At 35.8% G+C, this 16,060-nt stretch overlaps 1 protein-coding gene across 1 annotated transcript in view; it reads right to left on the minus strand.

The window, feature by feature from the left end:
- Positions 1–2,743: 2,743 nt before the first annotated feature.
- Positions 2,744–16,060, minus strand: part of Col4a5 (collagen type IV alpha 5 chain) — a 231,190-nt gene continuing 217,873 nt past the window's right edge. Inside the window, exons 46-51 of the mRNA XM_048796868.1 lie at positions 15,086–15,184; positions 13,019–13,231; positions 7,682–7,859; positions 5,703–5,817; positions 5,200–5,372; positions 2,744–3,954 (exon numbers count right to left, since the gene is read on the minus strand). Of these exons, the coding sequence (XP_048652825.1) occupies positions 3,873–3,954; positions 5,200–5,372; positions 5,703–5,817; positions 7,682–7,859; positions 13,019–13,231; positions 15,086–15,184 (860 nt within the window). The 3' untranslated portion in view covers positions 2,744–3,872. The remainder of the gene's footprint in view (positions 3,955–5,199; positions 5,373–5,702; positions 5,818–7,681; positions 7,860–13,018; positions 13,232–15,085; positions 15,185–16,060) is intronic.

The raw sequence follows: 16,060 nt of genomic DNA on the forward strand, positions 1-16,060 counted from the left end.
GGAACCAAGATTTCCAAAACACGCAGTATAGCACTTCTCAGAAGGCAGAAAGCCTTGTACTTGAACCCTATGAATCACTATCACAATGGATCTGATTTTCTTGAAACACACATCTTCATGGCTATAAGATGAGTAGATTTTTGAGAGAAGAATTTAGTAACTTGTCCTGTGGTTTTGGGAAAGTCATTGACCATTCCAAGGCTCAACTTTTCATCTCTCAATTGAAGTCCAATCCTTGTATTGTTTGAATGCATCAGTTGTTGAGGCTTAACTGAAATATGTAAAGAATGACATTTTAATGAAAACTACATAAAGTTTTACACTTATTGCTACTGAGGCATTCAAGGTAGTCTTCTTTAAAGCCCAAGTAAGGGTCAAATTATTGTCAGAGAAAGATACACAGATATGACATCTGGGTTAAAGGCAGAGTAGCATATTTCTTCTCTAGAGTATATACTAAGGTGACTATATCATTCTAATTGACTTTGGACTGCTATCTATCATGGTACCTTACAGCTAATAAGCATTCAATAAATGTTTGTAAATGTAGAACTTGGGAGACAGGCTTATCTGGATTTGATTCCTTCAAAGTCTCAGTTTGTGACTATTTCCACCATACAAACCTTCAAAGCACACTGAATACATTTTTTTAAAAACACAACTAAAAAAACCCCACTGCTCTTAAGATGGGAATGACATATGACTTACAAATATTATTCAGTTTATTTTGGAGCTGCCTAGGGATGAAGATGTTTGCATAGCCCAGCCTGAGGAAAGAGCTTCTCTTCCAAAGAAGCCAATTGAAGTATTGGCCAAACAAAAGCGATTTCTCTTTGCTTTTGTATTGAAAGGCCTGGAAGTGCTACCAGAGCCAATTCCTAGCCATAGCCTCTTAGGGCTGGGAATATAGCTCAGTCGGCAGGGTGTTGTCTCACATATACAAGGCACTGAGTTCAATCCCCAACACCACCAAAAAAAAAAAAAAAAAGGCCTAATTAGGCTTTTAGGAGGAGAATCTTTGAGAGCTAAACTGCCCCTTAGTTTTGGATACAGAAATGGGGAATCTGGGTCATCTTTTAGAATATTTGCCATTGAGTTTTATGAAGTTGAAAGAATTCATGAAACTTAAAACAAGGACTCTGGAGGTAAGGCTTTAGATAAAACCCACCTCCACCATCAACAATGAACTCAAGGAATCATTACAAATGCTCATTTATTTTTATAGGCAATAGTGCCCTCTTGTGTTAACTTCTGAATAAACTTTTGATGGCTTGGCATAACCAGTGAGTTTTCAATTAATGATGCTAATTGAGGCAAAGAACCTCCTAGGCACCATAAGAACTAGAAAGGGGTTTTCAAATTCCATTGGATGGGAAAAAACTCTATAAAATTACAAAGTGTCCAACAGAACCACCATAGAACCTCCTTTGGAAGTGAGTACAATACCAACATGGCATTAGCTTGCAGATCAAGCCAACATGCTATAAAAGAAAAAGGAAATGTATCAAAGTAAAAGGAATTACATATACAATTCCTCCAGTGGAAATGGTGTTACCAGGAGTTATCTTCCAAATAAGAAGTATATACCAGGAGTAGAGGTTTCCACAGACCAACTCTTCCATATAGCTGTGGAACATTAGGATTTTGTTCCTACATAACATTGGAATCAAGATATATTTATTAACTGGTAAAACCACATTTGGTTAACATTCCTATTTGGTAGTCAAACTAGCTGATTAAGCAGAGCATCTCATTTACTGCTTGTCCATGTTGGAAAACCATTGACTGCAGATTACTGAAAACTTATCAAGGCAACTACTAGAACAGCTGGCTCAAGAGTAACTTTGGGATAATAAGTGGTAAAGAATGGTCAATAATATTAAGGTCTTGGAAGGGATTGGGTCTTTGTACTTCAAACAACCAAGCTGGGCTGGGGAATGTTAAAGGATTTAAGAACAATTTGAAAGTCAGGAGGTTCTTTTTGAGCCAAGGTCTTCAACCGCTATGTATGAGAGGGAATGCTACAAACAGCAAAACCTATAGAATTAGTATTTGCATCTCGAACTCTAGGGGCAATCTTCGAATGTACACCATGTTGAAAAATCCATGGAATGTAATATGGCATTTTCATTTAGTTTCTATCACCCATCACCTTTTTCATGCATGGGGCTACATGGGAAAAATGCTAAAATTTACAACTGATAAGCCAAAATCAACAAAATTATTCATTACCATTGTTGAGATCCCAAATTTTACCACCACAGAAGTCTAAGTTTTGATTTTACAAGGGTTCATATTAGGATCATTTTGATTGTTTTATACTTTAGCTCTAACATACAATTTTGTTATAATGGCTTTTAATGCCTTTTATTTTTAGCAAGTCCTCAACTATTTTAGAGAGCTACATGTGATTCAACCTTAATCATTAGGAATATTAACTCACTAATCTGCTTTAAACATTATTAATAATTCTTCCAAATAGAAACTAGTTCTGCCCCCTTTCTCAACAACACAATGTTAAGATATTTGTTGTCTCAAAAATACCTTCTAATAGATTGATTTCTTCATTGGTAAAAGTTTACATTACTATGTTTTCTATCAGCTATCAGAATGATCCAAGTCTCCAGAAGCTGATTCCCTGAGAAAGGAATAATTGTTGATGTTCAGATATGTAGCCTATCTGGAAATGAGCAGGTGAGCAGGTTTTTACACATAGGCTGAAGAGACACACAGCAAACCATCCTTACAACATATATCTTTAATTAAATTGATATTGGTGAGTTAAAAAACATTCAGTGAGAAGATGACAGCTAGGGCAATAAGGTATCCTATGACTATTTATAATAAAATGTTTAAAATAAAAAAGAGTAAAAAACATTGATTGGCTTTTTGTAATTGAAGAGGGAAGTCTAAGTAAGTATTGTCTTCCCAGTCCTTGTAGATGCGAGACCACAGGAGACTAATTCTTACATAAGAAGCACCAGGAAAAAAAAAAAGTTAAGTTTGTGTGGTAAATTTGTTCTCAAAATTGTTGGGGAGTTTGCCCAGTAAGGGATGAACAGAAACAAGATGTCAAAAACATCCAAACAGGGGGCATTTGTCTTGGAGAATATAGCAAAAAAAGAAACTACTCCATTGGATATTATCATTTGATATGTAATATGAACCTTTAAAATTCTGATTAAAGTGGCTAAAATGACCTATATTTTTAAAAAAATCAAATAAGAACTTAGGGGATAAAACTCAAAATAAATTTACTCTCAGTAGTAATGGTGTAAGAGTATAAATTCTCTCACATATAAAATCTTGCTGTCTGTATTCTAGGCATTCTTACATTTTCTGTTAAGAGTGATTCATTCCAGGTCACATCTAAATGACTCAACATTTTGAGCAAAAAGGTTGTTTACATAATATACACATTCTTTACTTACAGAGCAAAATAAGCTTAACACTTTTATATTAAAAACCTGGGATACAGTAGGATTAGTAGCACCATGAAAAATAATTCTTCCCCCAAACTGCAGTCTTTTATTTTACTCAGTGTGATTCTTCTCTTAATTGAATTTTTAATGTGCTGTTTTACTAACTGGGCAAAATATATAATCTTCATCTTCTAATCCTTGGAGAAATCATTCTGGACCCATAAAGTAAATTCACTTCCTGATTTCTTTCATAAAAAAATGAGAGGCCTTGCTCTGACACATTGCTGAGGTACATCTGAATCTTCATGGTTACTAGTCAGCATGCTCTCTTGGTCATATATAGTAGCACCATTGGTGATAGCAGTGGTAAAATTGGGGAGAGTGAGACAATGAATCCTGGGAATTTTATATATATGTCACATTTAAAAACACAACAAATTCTTCAAAATGTTATGTCCTCTTCATGCACACTTGGCATCGGCTAATACGTGTTCTCAAGTCTCCTGCTTTCAGTGTTTCTGACTGAGGTTTACTGAGAAGTAAGAAAGAAGACAATTAGAATTACCTTTTCTGACTTCAATTCTTTAACATTTTGATATTTCAATTGTATTATTGATTTAAATCCACACCCAAACATTCTCTTTGTGTTAAGTGGCTCAACTGATTGATTCAATGGTTTACTTCTGAGCAATGTGACCTAATGAGTGACTCACATGGAACAAAAGCCACTACTGGACAAAGGCATTTTTGTGACTGTTTTCCCCACCAGTTATCTTGTATATTTGTTTCTCCTTCTCTTTCTCTGATACATTTTCTGATGTTCCTTGAATGAAAAAGATCCAGGTAACTGATGATCAGTATTTGATAAGGACCATAAGAAAAGTATCAGGGAGGGAAAAGAAAGGTACTGGAGAATGACAGTGATCAAATTATATTATGTGCATGTTCAAATATGGCATAATGAATTCCATTCTGTATAATCACAATGCTTCAATAGAAAAGAAAAACACTGACAAATGATAAAAAAAGAAAAATATCAAGTAAAGATAACTCAAAAGAACGATCACATAAAAACAATAAAGGTATCCTGAAAATAAATTTCAGTAGATTGAAGTATCCTGAGGTGCAAATATTATGCGTGATCTTATGCATTCAAACACTTGGATGAGAGCCTTTAAAACATTCTTTGGCCAGGCACGGAGGCACATGCCTATAATCCCAGCAGCTCAGGAAGCTGAGGCAGGAGGATCCCAAGTTTGAGAAAATCTTCAGCAACTTACCAAGGCCCTAAGCAACTTAATGAGACCCTGTCTCAAAATAAAAAATAAAATGGGCTGGGGATGTGGCTCAATAGTTAAGCATCCTTGGGATGAAGATATGGTACCAAAAAGAAACAAACAAAAAATGAATAACATTCTGGGAAAGGAGATCATTGAATTAGAGTAGAAAACACAGATCACAGCTTCCATTCCTGGGTTGGTCTCATTCTAGTAGATGAGCTGCTGCCTTTTTATTAAACAGGTCACAAACAGTTCCTTGTCTCTGTTTTGTTATTGAAAGAAGACTAGTGAGCCATCTCTAACCATACTCATCAACATTGGTCAGGTTTGTTTTCTTGAACTGAGTCAGAGAGATGAGGAAAACAAGCAAGAAAAAAGGACACAGTCCAATAAATTCCCAACATTTGTTAGGGATAAACCACCCATGAATTTTCTCTTTCTTCCCTATCATCTCTGAAGGAAGCTTTGGACCTGAATTAAAGCCATAAGTACCTTACCTGAACATGTCTGACACATCTACAGTTGCCAGCCAAAAGCTATAGGAGTTGGCATAGTAGTTACATGTTCCCCGCCCATGACATTCGATGAAGGGAGCTGAACGAAACTCTTCCAAACAGGATCCAGGGGAAGCCAGGGCTTGACCTGAGCCCTCTGCTCCTGCACTTGTATGCTAAAAATACAAGAAAAAAAATGTGCCACAATACTATGTGCCATAACATCTTAGTGAATATCCAGTGAGGTGTAACTAGCTTAGTTTCACAAATACAGGACCAGAGGTAACAATAGTCTCCACATCAAGGGCGGTCTACAAAAGCAAATAGGTAAATTATGAAAATATATTATAGAAAATGTGTAAGGGGGAACACAGTGCTTCAACAGAAGCTATTTGAGGTTCAAGCTTCTTACTGTGCAAGTTATAGGGATTCCTCAAACGGGTGAGAAATAAACATAGGATGGACAGTGAATTATAATGACAAAAGCAAGGAAGAGTGTTTTATACCATCATGAAGGAATAACCAATCCACAGAGAATCCCATCCTTGAGGACAATGTGGAATCTGGATGGTCTGACTATGAACTGCAATCACCACAGCTGGAGCTTCACATACTGCACATCTGGTAAAGAAAAGGGAGAGAGAACATAATTTACAGAGTGAGTATATGGTAAGTAGCAACACTGCTTCTTTGGAAGCCTTCCTGACAGGGAGGCCCATTAAGGTATCTTTAGGGCTGAGAAAAAGAGGAAACAGCACTTTGAGAATTGGGTTTGCATAAGCACTATCTTCTAATATACAAAAAAATTATAAACTGAAACTATAAACATTTTTCAGGAAACTAGGAACCACTGCTATAACATTTCACTTTATATTCTGCCTTGATTTTTAGTATTCATACTCCTATAGTCCATGCCATAAGTGTTCTAAAAGTCTGATTAAGTGCATTTCATATACTACTTGCTATCAAAGTGCTCAGTGAAAGAGTAGACATTTAGTGACGTTACAACTATGGTTAAGAATAATGTCTGGTAAGCTGGAAAACACAAATAGACAGTTGCTTAACCTCTGCTCATTATTCTTAGTCCAAAGCATACTTATTAACAATAGTATTTGGCCATATCCAAATAACTACAACATATCCAGAATGGTGGGCAGGTGTTCAGGCACTTGAAGATGTGGCTGAAAAATTCAAAATCAAGTAAAACAGCAACACATTAAATACAAATGAGTCTACCAGATTGTTAATAGGGGACCTCTTGAAGTATGACTTAGACCAAATTAGCCCCTTTTGCCTACATATTACGTTTAGAGAACTTTTTACTCCTCAAAGTTAAGACTGATAAAACTATTGCTCACATATGCAAGCACACACACATTCTCTAAGGATTTAGGCAAATATATTTAAAAGGGCATCTTGAGTTTGTTACGAAGACTAAATGAGGTTTAATCTTTATATTCACTGTTACAGGAACTATACTTTCCAGTGATTCATCCTTTACAGTTATTGGAACCCTAGATCATGATCAGAATAAAAGTGCCAATGTCCAACATTCCTGGGAGATTGAGTTAAATAGGGTTCCAAGGTTCCAAAACCCCAGGAAATCACTATTTAAAGTACCATTCTCCTCTTCATTACTCATGGGCCAAATCTTAGCTATCACTTTCTCCTTCCCACAGCTAATCAACTGCCAAATCCTATCTATCCTAATAATGTGATACGTGTCCCCCACTGAAAGATCTAATCCATTCACATCAGGACTAAGGCAATTCTATCCAATCTAATTGGTCTCTACCTCATGACTATCCCTTCTGGAATCCATGTTATAAACTGATGGCTTTTTAAATCTTCCCTGAGGTGTAGCTCAAAAATTTGGTAGTCTCCTCATAATATACCAAATAAATTCCGAGCTATGATTGGTACTGAAAGTATCCTACCATCTGAGTGCAAGCTAACTTTCTAATCATTTCTCCACATGCAAATGTTAAATACTATGTTCTAGCTACAGTAATGTATTACTCATTCTCATTTTCTCTGCCTAGTATGTCTTTTCCTTTTATATTGGTCTATGCCTCAAATTCTTTCAATCCATCATGGACAGATCAGTTTAAATACATTTTTTCCATACAGCTAACTAGATTTTGCCAATTGAAATTAAATCAATTTCCCTATGATTTTTAATGTTTCTATTTAATCCATCATAGCATTTAGCCCAAACCTGTCATATATCAGATTGGTTTATGTATATTTATCTAATGATTAGACTATAGTTTTTGTATACTACACTATGTGTATCATAGGACCTGGTGGCAATCAGATCCCCAATAAATACAGATCAAACTAAAACGACTGAATTGAATATTAAAAAGCACAACTGTTTACTTAACTGGGAGGAATATCATCAGATTATTAGCTGTAGACTAATTTCTGACTACTTAAACTAACTGGGGGTTGGTAAAAGTCAAAATATAAACCATTGCCTCACCGACTAATGAATGGCTGGATGCTCTGGCCCTTCAGGGGTTCCATGCTCATTGGCATGGGCTCTGGGGTGGAAAGCCAGTAAGAATAGTCATTTCTTGAAGCAAAGTTGCAAACATTATTGATGTTGCAGAACATGAAAGGCATCGTACTAAAGCGACGAAGGCAGCTGCCAGCTGTCCCTAGGAAGAATTGGAAAGAGAAAGAGGAAGGACTGCATTATGATAACACCTTAGTTTCTTCTAAAACAGTAACAAACAATCTTTCAAAAAGGAAGATGACATTTTTTAGATAATACCTGCACTTTCTTATATTCTAAGATTTACTCATATCTTAACATTTCTAAAATCAAGATATATTTTTTAAGAAATATTTTTAGTTGTAGATGGACACAATAACTTTATTGTTTATTTAGTTTTTTATGTGGTGCTGGGGATTGAACCCAGTACCTCACACGTGCTAGGCAAGTGCTCTACCACTGAGCCATAACCCATGCCCATAAAATCAGGATATAATTTACAATTTATGAGACATTTTTTGTTCTATCTCATTATGTATTTCCCAGTGCTACTTTTTAACTGGTGATGCATCTTGTTAACAATAATATATTATGGAAAATATTTGGTAATTTACTATGTAAAAGTGAAGGATGTACACTGAATCCTAATATTAATATTTCTTACTCTGGGCTTCCCTCTCTTCTAAGATATCCCCAATCTCTTTAAACTTGGAGACAATAATAGTGCTGACCAATATGTACAGCAACCACAGATAGGTTTGGAGGTGAATAAGTAAGAAGGCAAAAAATAAGAGAGGAAAGAAGGATGGAGGAGAAAACAAAGAAAAGGAACTAGACTTTGAAGTACAGAGTGGGTAGAAACAATAAGATTATCTTCACTAGTAAATGAGCCTTTCTGTTTCCATTCATTCACAAAAAGGTGATAAAAATTAGGTTCCCTCTCACATATGATATCTATTTTTTTCATCAGAAATGAAACTGATACCATGCAAGTATTAAGCTATTAGTTATTGTGTCTCAGCTCCTAATCCACCTTTTATAGTCTACTTAATAATATCAGGGTCTAGGACTTTACAAAGAACATTTCTACATTGCCAGTTGTCATTGCTGGTGTTTCGTGAATGCTGATATTTAAAAGCAAATTTTTGCATCACTGTTTTAAATACTGCAAATGTAATAATTTGAAATTTAACATTACCATTTAAAAATGTGTGAAATTATTTTTAATAGTTGAAAATTATACATTGTTCCATTTGTATTTGGAAATTATATTTCAATTCCATTACTTTCACATAGTTTAATCCTAATGCATTTTTTTAATTTGGGGGAATCTTTTATTAATCATCTTATTATATTTTATTGAAGCAAAAAATTAAATAAAATAACTTTGTTAAACATTCTGTGACCATAAGTCTTTATGGGTTGATTATTTTATTTTTTATTTACTTATATGTTTATTTTGCAGTACTGGGGATTGAACCCAGGTGTGCCTTACCACTGAGCTATATCACTAGTCCTTTTTGTTTCTGAGACAGGGTCTTACTAAGTTTCTGAGGCTGCCTGCAAACTTGCCATCTTCCTGTCTCAGCCTCCCAAGTTGTTGGAATGACAGGCATGCACCACCATGCCCAATTTTAAATATTTTATTTTCATTGTAAGCTAGACTCTGTCAGTGAAGTGAGTACAAAAAGGAGGAAAATTTTGTGGGAGAAAAAACTAGATAAAATTATCTAAAGACATTAAATTAAATTAATTTCATTAACTAGAAATTTGATATTTAATTCAACTTATCTAATGTCATATTGAATACAGACCCCTTTGCATTACATATTTTTTCCAGTGCTGGGGATTGAATCCAGGCCTCAAGCATGCTAGGCAAGCACTCTACTTCTGAGCCACATTTCAGTCTTGAATTACTTTTTATAATTTCATAGTGCTTGAAAATTTCTAATGATGTTCTATAGATCTGATCAATCATGATTATTATTAATTTACAACTGATTAAAAATAAAGACACTGTAAATTTTGATAATTACTAAACAAAAAGGTAAACTTTTATTACAAATAGATTTGTTTTCTCTCCCTTTCTTTCTTTCTTTGAGGTGCTGGGGATTGAACTCAGGGCTTCATGCATGCTAGACATGCTACCACTAAGCAACACCACTAGCCCCAGAAATACATTCATACATACATACATACATATTGCTACCAGGGATAAAACTCAGGGGCACTTGCCCACTGAGCCACATCCCTAGCCCTATTTTATATTTTATTTAGAGATGGGGTCTCACTGAGTTGCTTAGTGCCTCACCATTGTTGAGGCTGGCTTTGAACTTGAGATCCTCTTATCTCAGCCTACAGAGCCACTGGGACTAATGGCATGTGCCACTGCGCCCGGCCCCAGAAATATATTTCTTTTTTTAAATTTTTTTTTAGTTTTTGATAGACATTTTAAAAATTTATTTATTTTTATGTGGTACTGAGTATCGAACCCAGTGCCTCACACATGCTAGGCAAGCACTCTACCACTGAGCCACAACCCCAGCCAAGAAATATATTTCTTAATGAGACATATTAGAAATGAGTTATAGAGTTTCAGTTAATGGAGACTTTAACAAAATTGTTATCTTAAATTGCCTCTTTGAATTTGTCTCTGAGGTATTTACACTTCAGGTCAATGTGGCACAGTGTGATATTTTACAGAGTTGGGGATGGTGAAAGGGAATATGGGAAAGGTATTACCAGAAGCACATTCATATACAGTTTAACTTTAGGAATCCTTGGAAACCAAGGATTTGAAAATTGATTCCTTTAAAATTATGCTTGTATACACCTCTTGGAAATTATTCATGTATCCAAAACGGTATGTTTATCTCAGACTGAATATGATTTAAAAGACAGTGGGTCATCAGAATCATATGGAATTTAATATAATAGGTTTGAGATAAACCTAAGAGTCTTTTCCAAATTTCCTCAATTCAAAATTAATTGATTTTGTCTAATTTATCTATTTTCCCAGAAAAAAAAATAAGTGGCTTAGAAAGAAGTGACTGCCTTGAGGTCATGTAAGAATAAATGACAGCATGGCAGAACTGTAAAAAGGACACATGCAGAAGTGGCAAGGGTTGAATTCAATTCCTTTCTCCATCACATTTTACCTGTGTGACCTGTTAGGCAGTTCCTTGTATAAAGAAAAAAATATGTCATATATTTTTTTAACATAGATGTGAAAATCAAATTATATAATAAACGTAAAAGCATTTGTACATTATTATAGTAATTTTAAAAGAAAACTAATCTATTGCCTACATTTTGGGCAGAGGTGGAAATATCCCTAGTCTCATAAAGAAAAGGAAGAGGTACTTTTATGGGAAGGCCCATAATGATAGGATCATGGCTATTTGTCATGTATGTGCTATTGCTGGCCCACAATAATACAAGATCCTGGATTATAGTCTCCAAATTTAAAAAGACAGAGACAGAGATCCCATCCACTCCCAATGCCTTCCATACCCTGAAATTATAAGGCTCTACTACACAAATAGGTCTCATTATGTTTTTCTTTTCCTCCCAGAGAGAAAAGTTTTGGTATTCCATGTATCTGTCTCCTCCATCTTCTTTCTTACATATAATAATTCCTCTACAAATCAAAATAAAAACTGTATTTATTTGATCAGGTGATTGTTTATTTAGTATCAAGGCCAAACTTACCAGGATTTTTTGTTTATCTAATTTAATAACTGAATGAGCACAAGAAAAGCCTATGTAATCTAGAACCAGTCTTGGGATTTTGAGCCCTATTACAGCCTTCCTGTGTCTAAGGCCAAAACTATACCACAGTCAGGGATAGTTTGTAATCTCCAAGTCTGAATGCAAACTGACTGTTCTTGATTGACCAAATACATGCATTCTGAAATGTTAAAATGACATACTGGATAGAAGACTCCATTTTAATCTTTGCATTATATTTTTAAATTTCATACTGCTAAAAATTTCTCATGGTTTCTTATTGCCCTGATAGGTCATAGTTGAAGTTTACAAGTTTGATTATACATTAGACTGTGTCAGTGAAGAGAGAATGGACAAAAAAGAAGAAAAATTTTATGGGAGAAAGACTAGAGGAAAATATTTACAGATACTGTTTAATTAATGAGATATAAAATATTTAAACTTGTCTAAAATAACATTAATTTAATGAAGATTTGTCAATTGTAAAATTAGAAAGGATGTGACATAAAGGAAGCAAAAGAGGAAACGGAAACAAAAACAATGAAAAGGAGAAAAATAAGAGAAAGAAAAGAGAAGAGGGAAAAGAAAGATGGGCAAACTTTCTTCTGCTTTATTTGGGTACATAAATTTATCTATGGCCCTTGGCTTCCCATTTCCTTCTACTCCGATGAGCCAGAATTGGCCAGTGGGTATGGCCATATGCCCTGGGAACAGAGTGAGAAGATCAGACCCCTGGGGTTCTACTGCTAAATTGTTTTTATAAAATGAGTGGCCCAGCTAATGAGACCTCAGGAAGCCTCCAAGTATAGACATCCCAGAAAATACAAACCCAAACTATCTTTAAATGTCTTTATGCAAATAAAATAGTAAATCCTAAATAGGAGCCCGGGGTCAAATAATGAGATCACAATATCCAACATCAAAATTCCAGGAAAAGAAATGTTGGGAATGAGAGAGTCCTTGAAAGTCATCCAATCCAGCTTCATTTCATCAACCAAGATGCCCATACCAGTATAGAAAAGATACATGGAAACACATGAAATGAACTAGATTCTACATGGAAATATGATGTTTTATATAACTTTAAGTTACTCTGATAATATTTTGTAAAACTAAGGCATTGTTTTAGGAATTACAAACTAGCTTAATTAAGCAATGACCTTACTTTCTTGGATCTAGGAACTAAGTCTTTTCAGAATTTATCTTTCAACTTGATGAAGACCAGTCTCAGAGAAGAGGAAACTATCTTCCATGAATTATAAACATTGCCCACTCAGGCAGCTGCTATACTACAGAGAACAGTTTAATTTTCCTTAATAACTAAGCTAACTGAATGTAAATGTGGCCCTTTTGAAAATACTTTTCTTTAGGCCAAGGAATATACCTCACACTAGCTAATTAATGCCTTTAGTTTATGTTTAAATATTACTTATTTAAAAATCACAGGAAATATATTCAGTTGACCTTGACATGGTCTTCAATTTCAAATCCACAAAAGAAAAGGGTGATTTACTTTGTCCAAGGTTACCCTAAAATCCAACAGGAATTTCAAAACAAAAATGCACAATAAGAATAATATGCCAATTATCTTACCTAAGTCTTGACCATGGGCTCTTTTATTTCCTTGAACATATAGGAGAGAAAAGCCTTCATAGACCTGGACTGTTCCCTCTGGGCATTCGGGTGCATCAGTTGTTTGGCTGTGGCGTGTGATGAGGAATCCATGAGCAAGAGAGGAGGATCCTGGAGGACCTGGGGGACCTTGCAATCCATCTGGTCCTGGGGGCCCAGCCAAACCACGAGTACCTGTTTCCATGAAATCATCAGTATACAAGACTAAGTAAGATCTGACCCAATCTATGGCTATTGACCTCATTTAATTAGTTAATTTATTCAATATTTACAGTGTCTATAAAGCCATCATAATATTTCATGAGCACCAATTACAAGTAACAAACATATGGTTTCTGTTTTCAAGGAGATCTAAATGTATTTCTTTTTCCTCTAGCATTGCTTGAAGACATCAGGCCCTAAAATAGTAGGTTAATGAAACTATGGATGGGAAGAAGTGATACGATTGGGAGCCTATATGTAATTTATTCTCTTGCTATACTAAAGTAGTCTGATTCCCATGACCAAATTTCAGCCTGCTGTTTTGTTCATCAAGGAAAAAGGAAGGGTGTTGTTTCTACAGGTCTGCCAGATTCAGTGCTAAAAAACACTTTCCTGTGAATCTGTCTGAGAAATTATTCTCAGGAATACCTTGATGTTTAGAAAATAGGGAGAGTGTCCTGTAGAAGCCTTTTCAAAACATATATATATATATATATATATATATGTTTCTCTTTGTTTATTTATTGGTACTGGGGATTGAAGCCAGGGGCCCTTTACACAGACCTTTTTATTTATTTATTTATTTTTATTTTGAGACAGGGTGTTATTGATTGGCTGTGGCTGGCCTTGAATTTGGGATCCTCCTGCCTTAGCCTCCACAGGTGCTAGAATTATATGTATGTGCCACTGTGCCTGGCCCCAATTGCCTATTTCAATCTATTATTGGCTTCCCTTAACCATTCAGTCTCTTGATTTGAGCTTACTTAAAGTTTTCTTTGTATACAGGTGTTTAACCACTATGTACGTGTAGTCTTGGATTTTTTAAAACTTTCATAGCAATACTTGTGATGAGGTTGACACCAACTTGTTTCTTCCCTGGAAATACGAAATTAATGAATTGGAAGGGTGTTGGCTCTAGGAAGGTCATATGTATTACAACTCTGCCTTGTTGCCACTGATATTTTTTGCCAATACAAATTCTTTATGCTTATATTATTTAAAGTTATATTTATATTATCTAGAGTTGCTAACATATATCAAGAGTCTACTGAGTTTATGATCTTCTATTCCTATTTTAGCAATCTTACATGAGTGTTTTTTTTAATTACAAGTTGACTCAAATTCTTTTTGGAAGTAGGTTGACTATAGATAGAAATTTAGTGGATACCAGAGTCAATATTATCAGGAGCAGTTTATTATTGAGTGACCTCCAATATCTGCATATCAATATATCTTCTCAGCATAAGATGTCATCATGACTCTGAAAGGTCTATGGGTTCACTTAAACATTTCATTTATATGTACTATATTTGGTGAGTGACATTATAACTTACTGTGATATTTTCAAAAGTGGAAGGATCCATTAATAGTTCCAAGGTGGTAAAGGGATTTAAATCAACACACTGAAACTAGCAGAATAGGTAATTACATGGAGTACCTGGAGGAAGATCTGATTTTTCCAGTGCTTTACACACACAGATAAAATCAACCATTTGTGGCAAATCTTCTGGGATTTGTCTTCTTATTTTTTAAAAATATATTTTAGTTGTAGTCGGACACAATTACTTAATTAATTTAATTACTAAATTAATTAATTTATTTATATGTGGTGCTAAGGATCGAACCCAGCACCTCTCATGTGCTAAGTCAGTATTCTACAGCTGAACCACAACCTCAGCGGCCTTCTTATTTTTTTTTTCCCAGCTCTAGATTCACTAGCCAGCTGTTTCTCCAAAGGAAGATCCCAGAGCTCTAAGTGGAGGCCTATATCCTGAGGCCTCCCAGACTTAAAGACCACCATCAGCAGCACTGTTTTAGTTGTCATACCTGGTTGACCTGGCAGACCTGGGTCTCCTTTGCGCCCTCCAGCACCATCAAAGCCAGGGAGTCCATTGCGTCCAGGATCTCCTGGAGGGCCAATTGGACCTACAGGAAAAGAAATGGGATTTTCAAATGTGAACAGAATAAGCCTACATCCAGATAGATCTAGCATATATAAGGTTCTTTTTTATTCCTTTATTTTATTTATTTATTTTTATGTGGTGCTGAGGATTGAACCCAGTGCCTCACATGTGCTAGTCAAGCACTCTAGCATTGAGCTACACAGCCCTAGCCAATACTTAAGGCTCTTCAGACACTACATTCAAATTCTGGTTTTATGCTAAATCCAGTGAAGTGAAGAAATAGCTCAGACAAAAGAAGCAGACAAGAATGCAGCCTTAGTTTAAACACTTCATTTGCCTCTGAGGAGATCCCCTTAATATGGTAGTTGTACTCTCCTCACCTTCAGAACCAGATAGGAATGCAGATCTGCTGGGAGCCATTAGCCAAGTAGGTATGACAATTTCCTTGCCAGCGTACCCCATGTTGCAGTGACATTGAATGTAGGTGACCTTGCTCAAGGACCAAGGCGGATTAGAGCGTTCCCGGTTTAGGTTCCAGGTTTAAGGTTTAAGATTATTCCTGCTGGGAATAGGGCGTATCCTGCTGCCTGAGTTCCCCTTGAGTTCTCAAGGGATTCAGACAGTATATTTTGGAGATAGAAGCCCAGTGGAGGTGGATTTGGGCAGAGAACGGGGATTTGGGCAGAGAACGTGGATTTCCCCAGAACGTGATTGTAGACGGCTGGTGTGAGTTCGGGAATAAAGAGTTGCTGTTTGAATCTACAAGCTGTGTGGTGGCTCGTGATTGTGTGCCCAGCCAGACTGCGGCATTTGTGCCCAGCCAGACTGTGGCATTTGGCGGCTTGTACGGGGAACTTCTGAAGCTTGGAGGTAAGTGAAATTGCTTGCCCCTGAGGAA

This window comes from Marmota marmota, unplaced genomic scaffold, assembly GCF_001458135.2.
Source record: "Marmota marmota marmota unplaced genomic scaffold, marMar, whole genome shotgun sequence".
NCBI classification, from domain to species: Eukaryota; Metazoa; Chordata; class Mammalia; order Rodentia; family Sciuridae; genus Marmota; species Marmota marmota.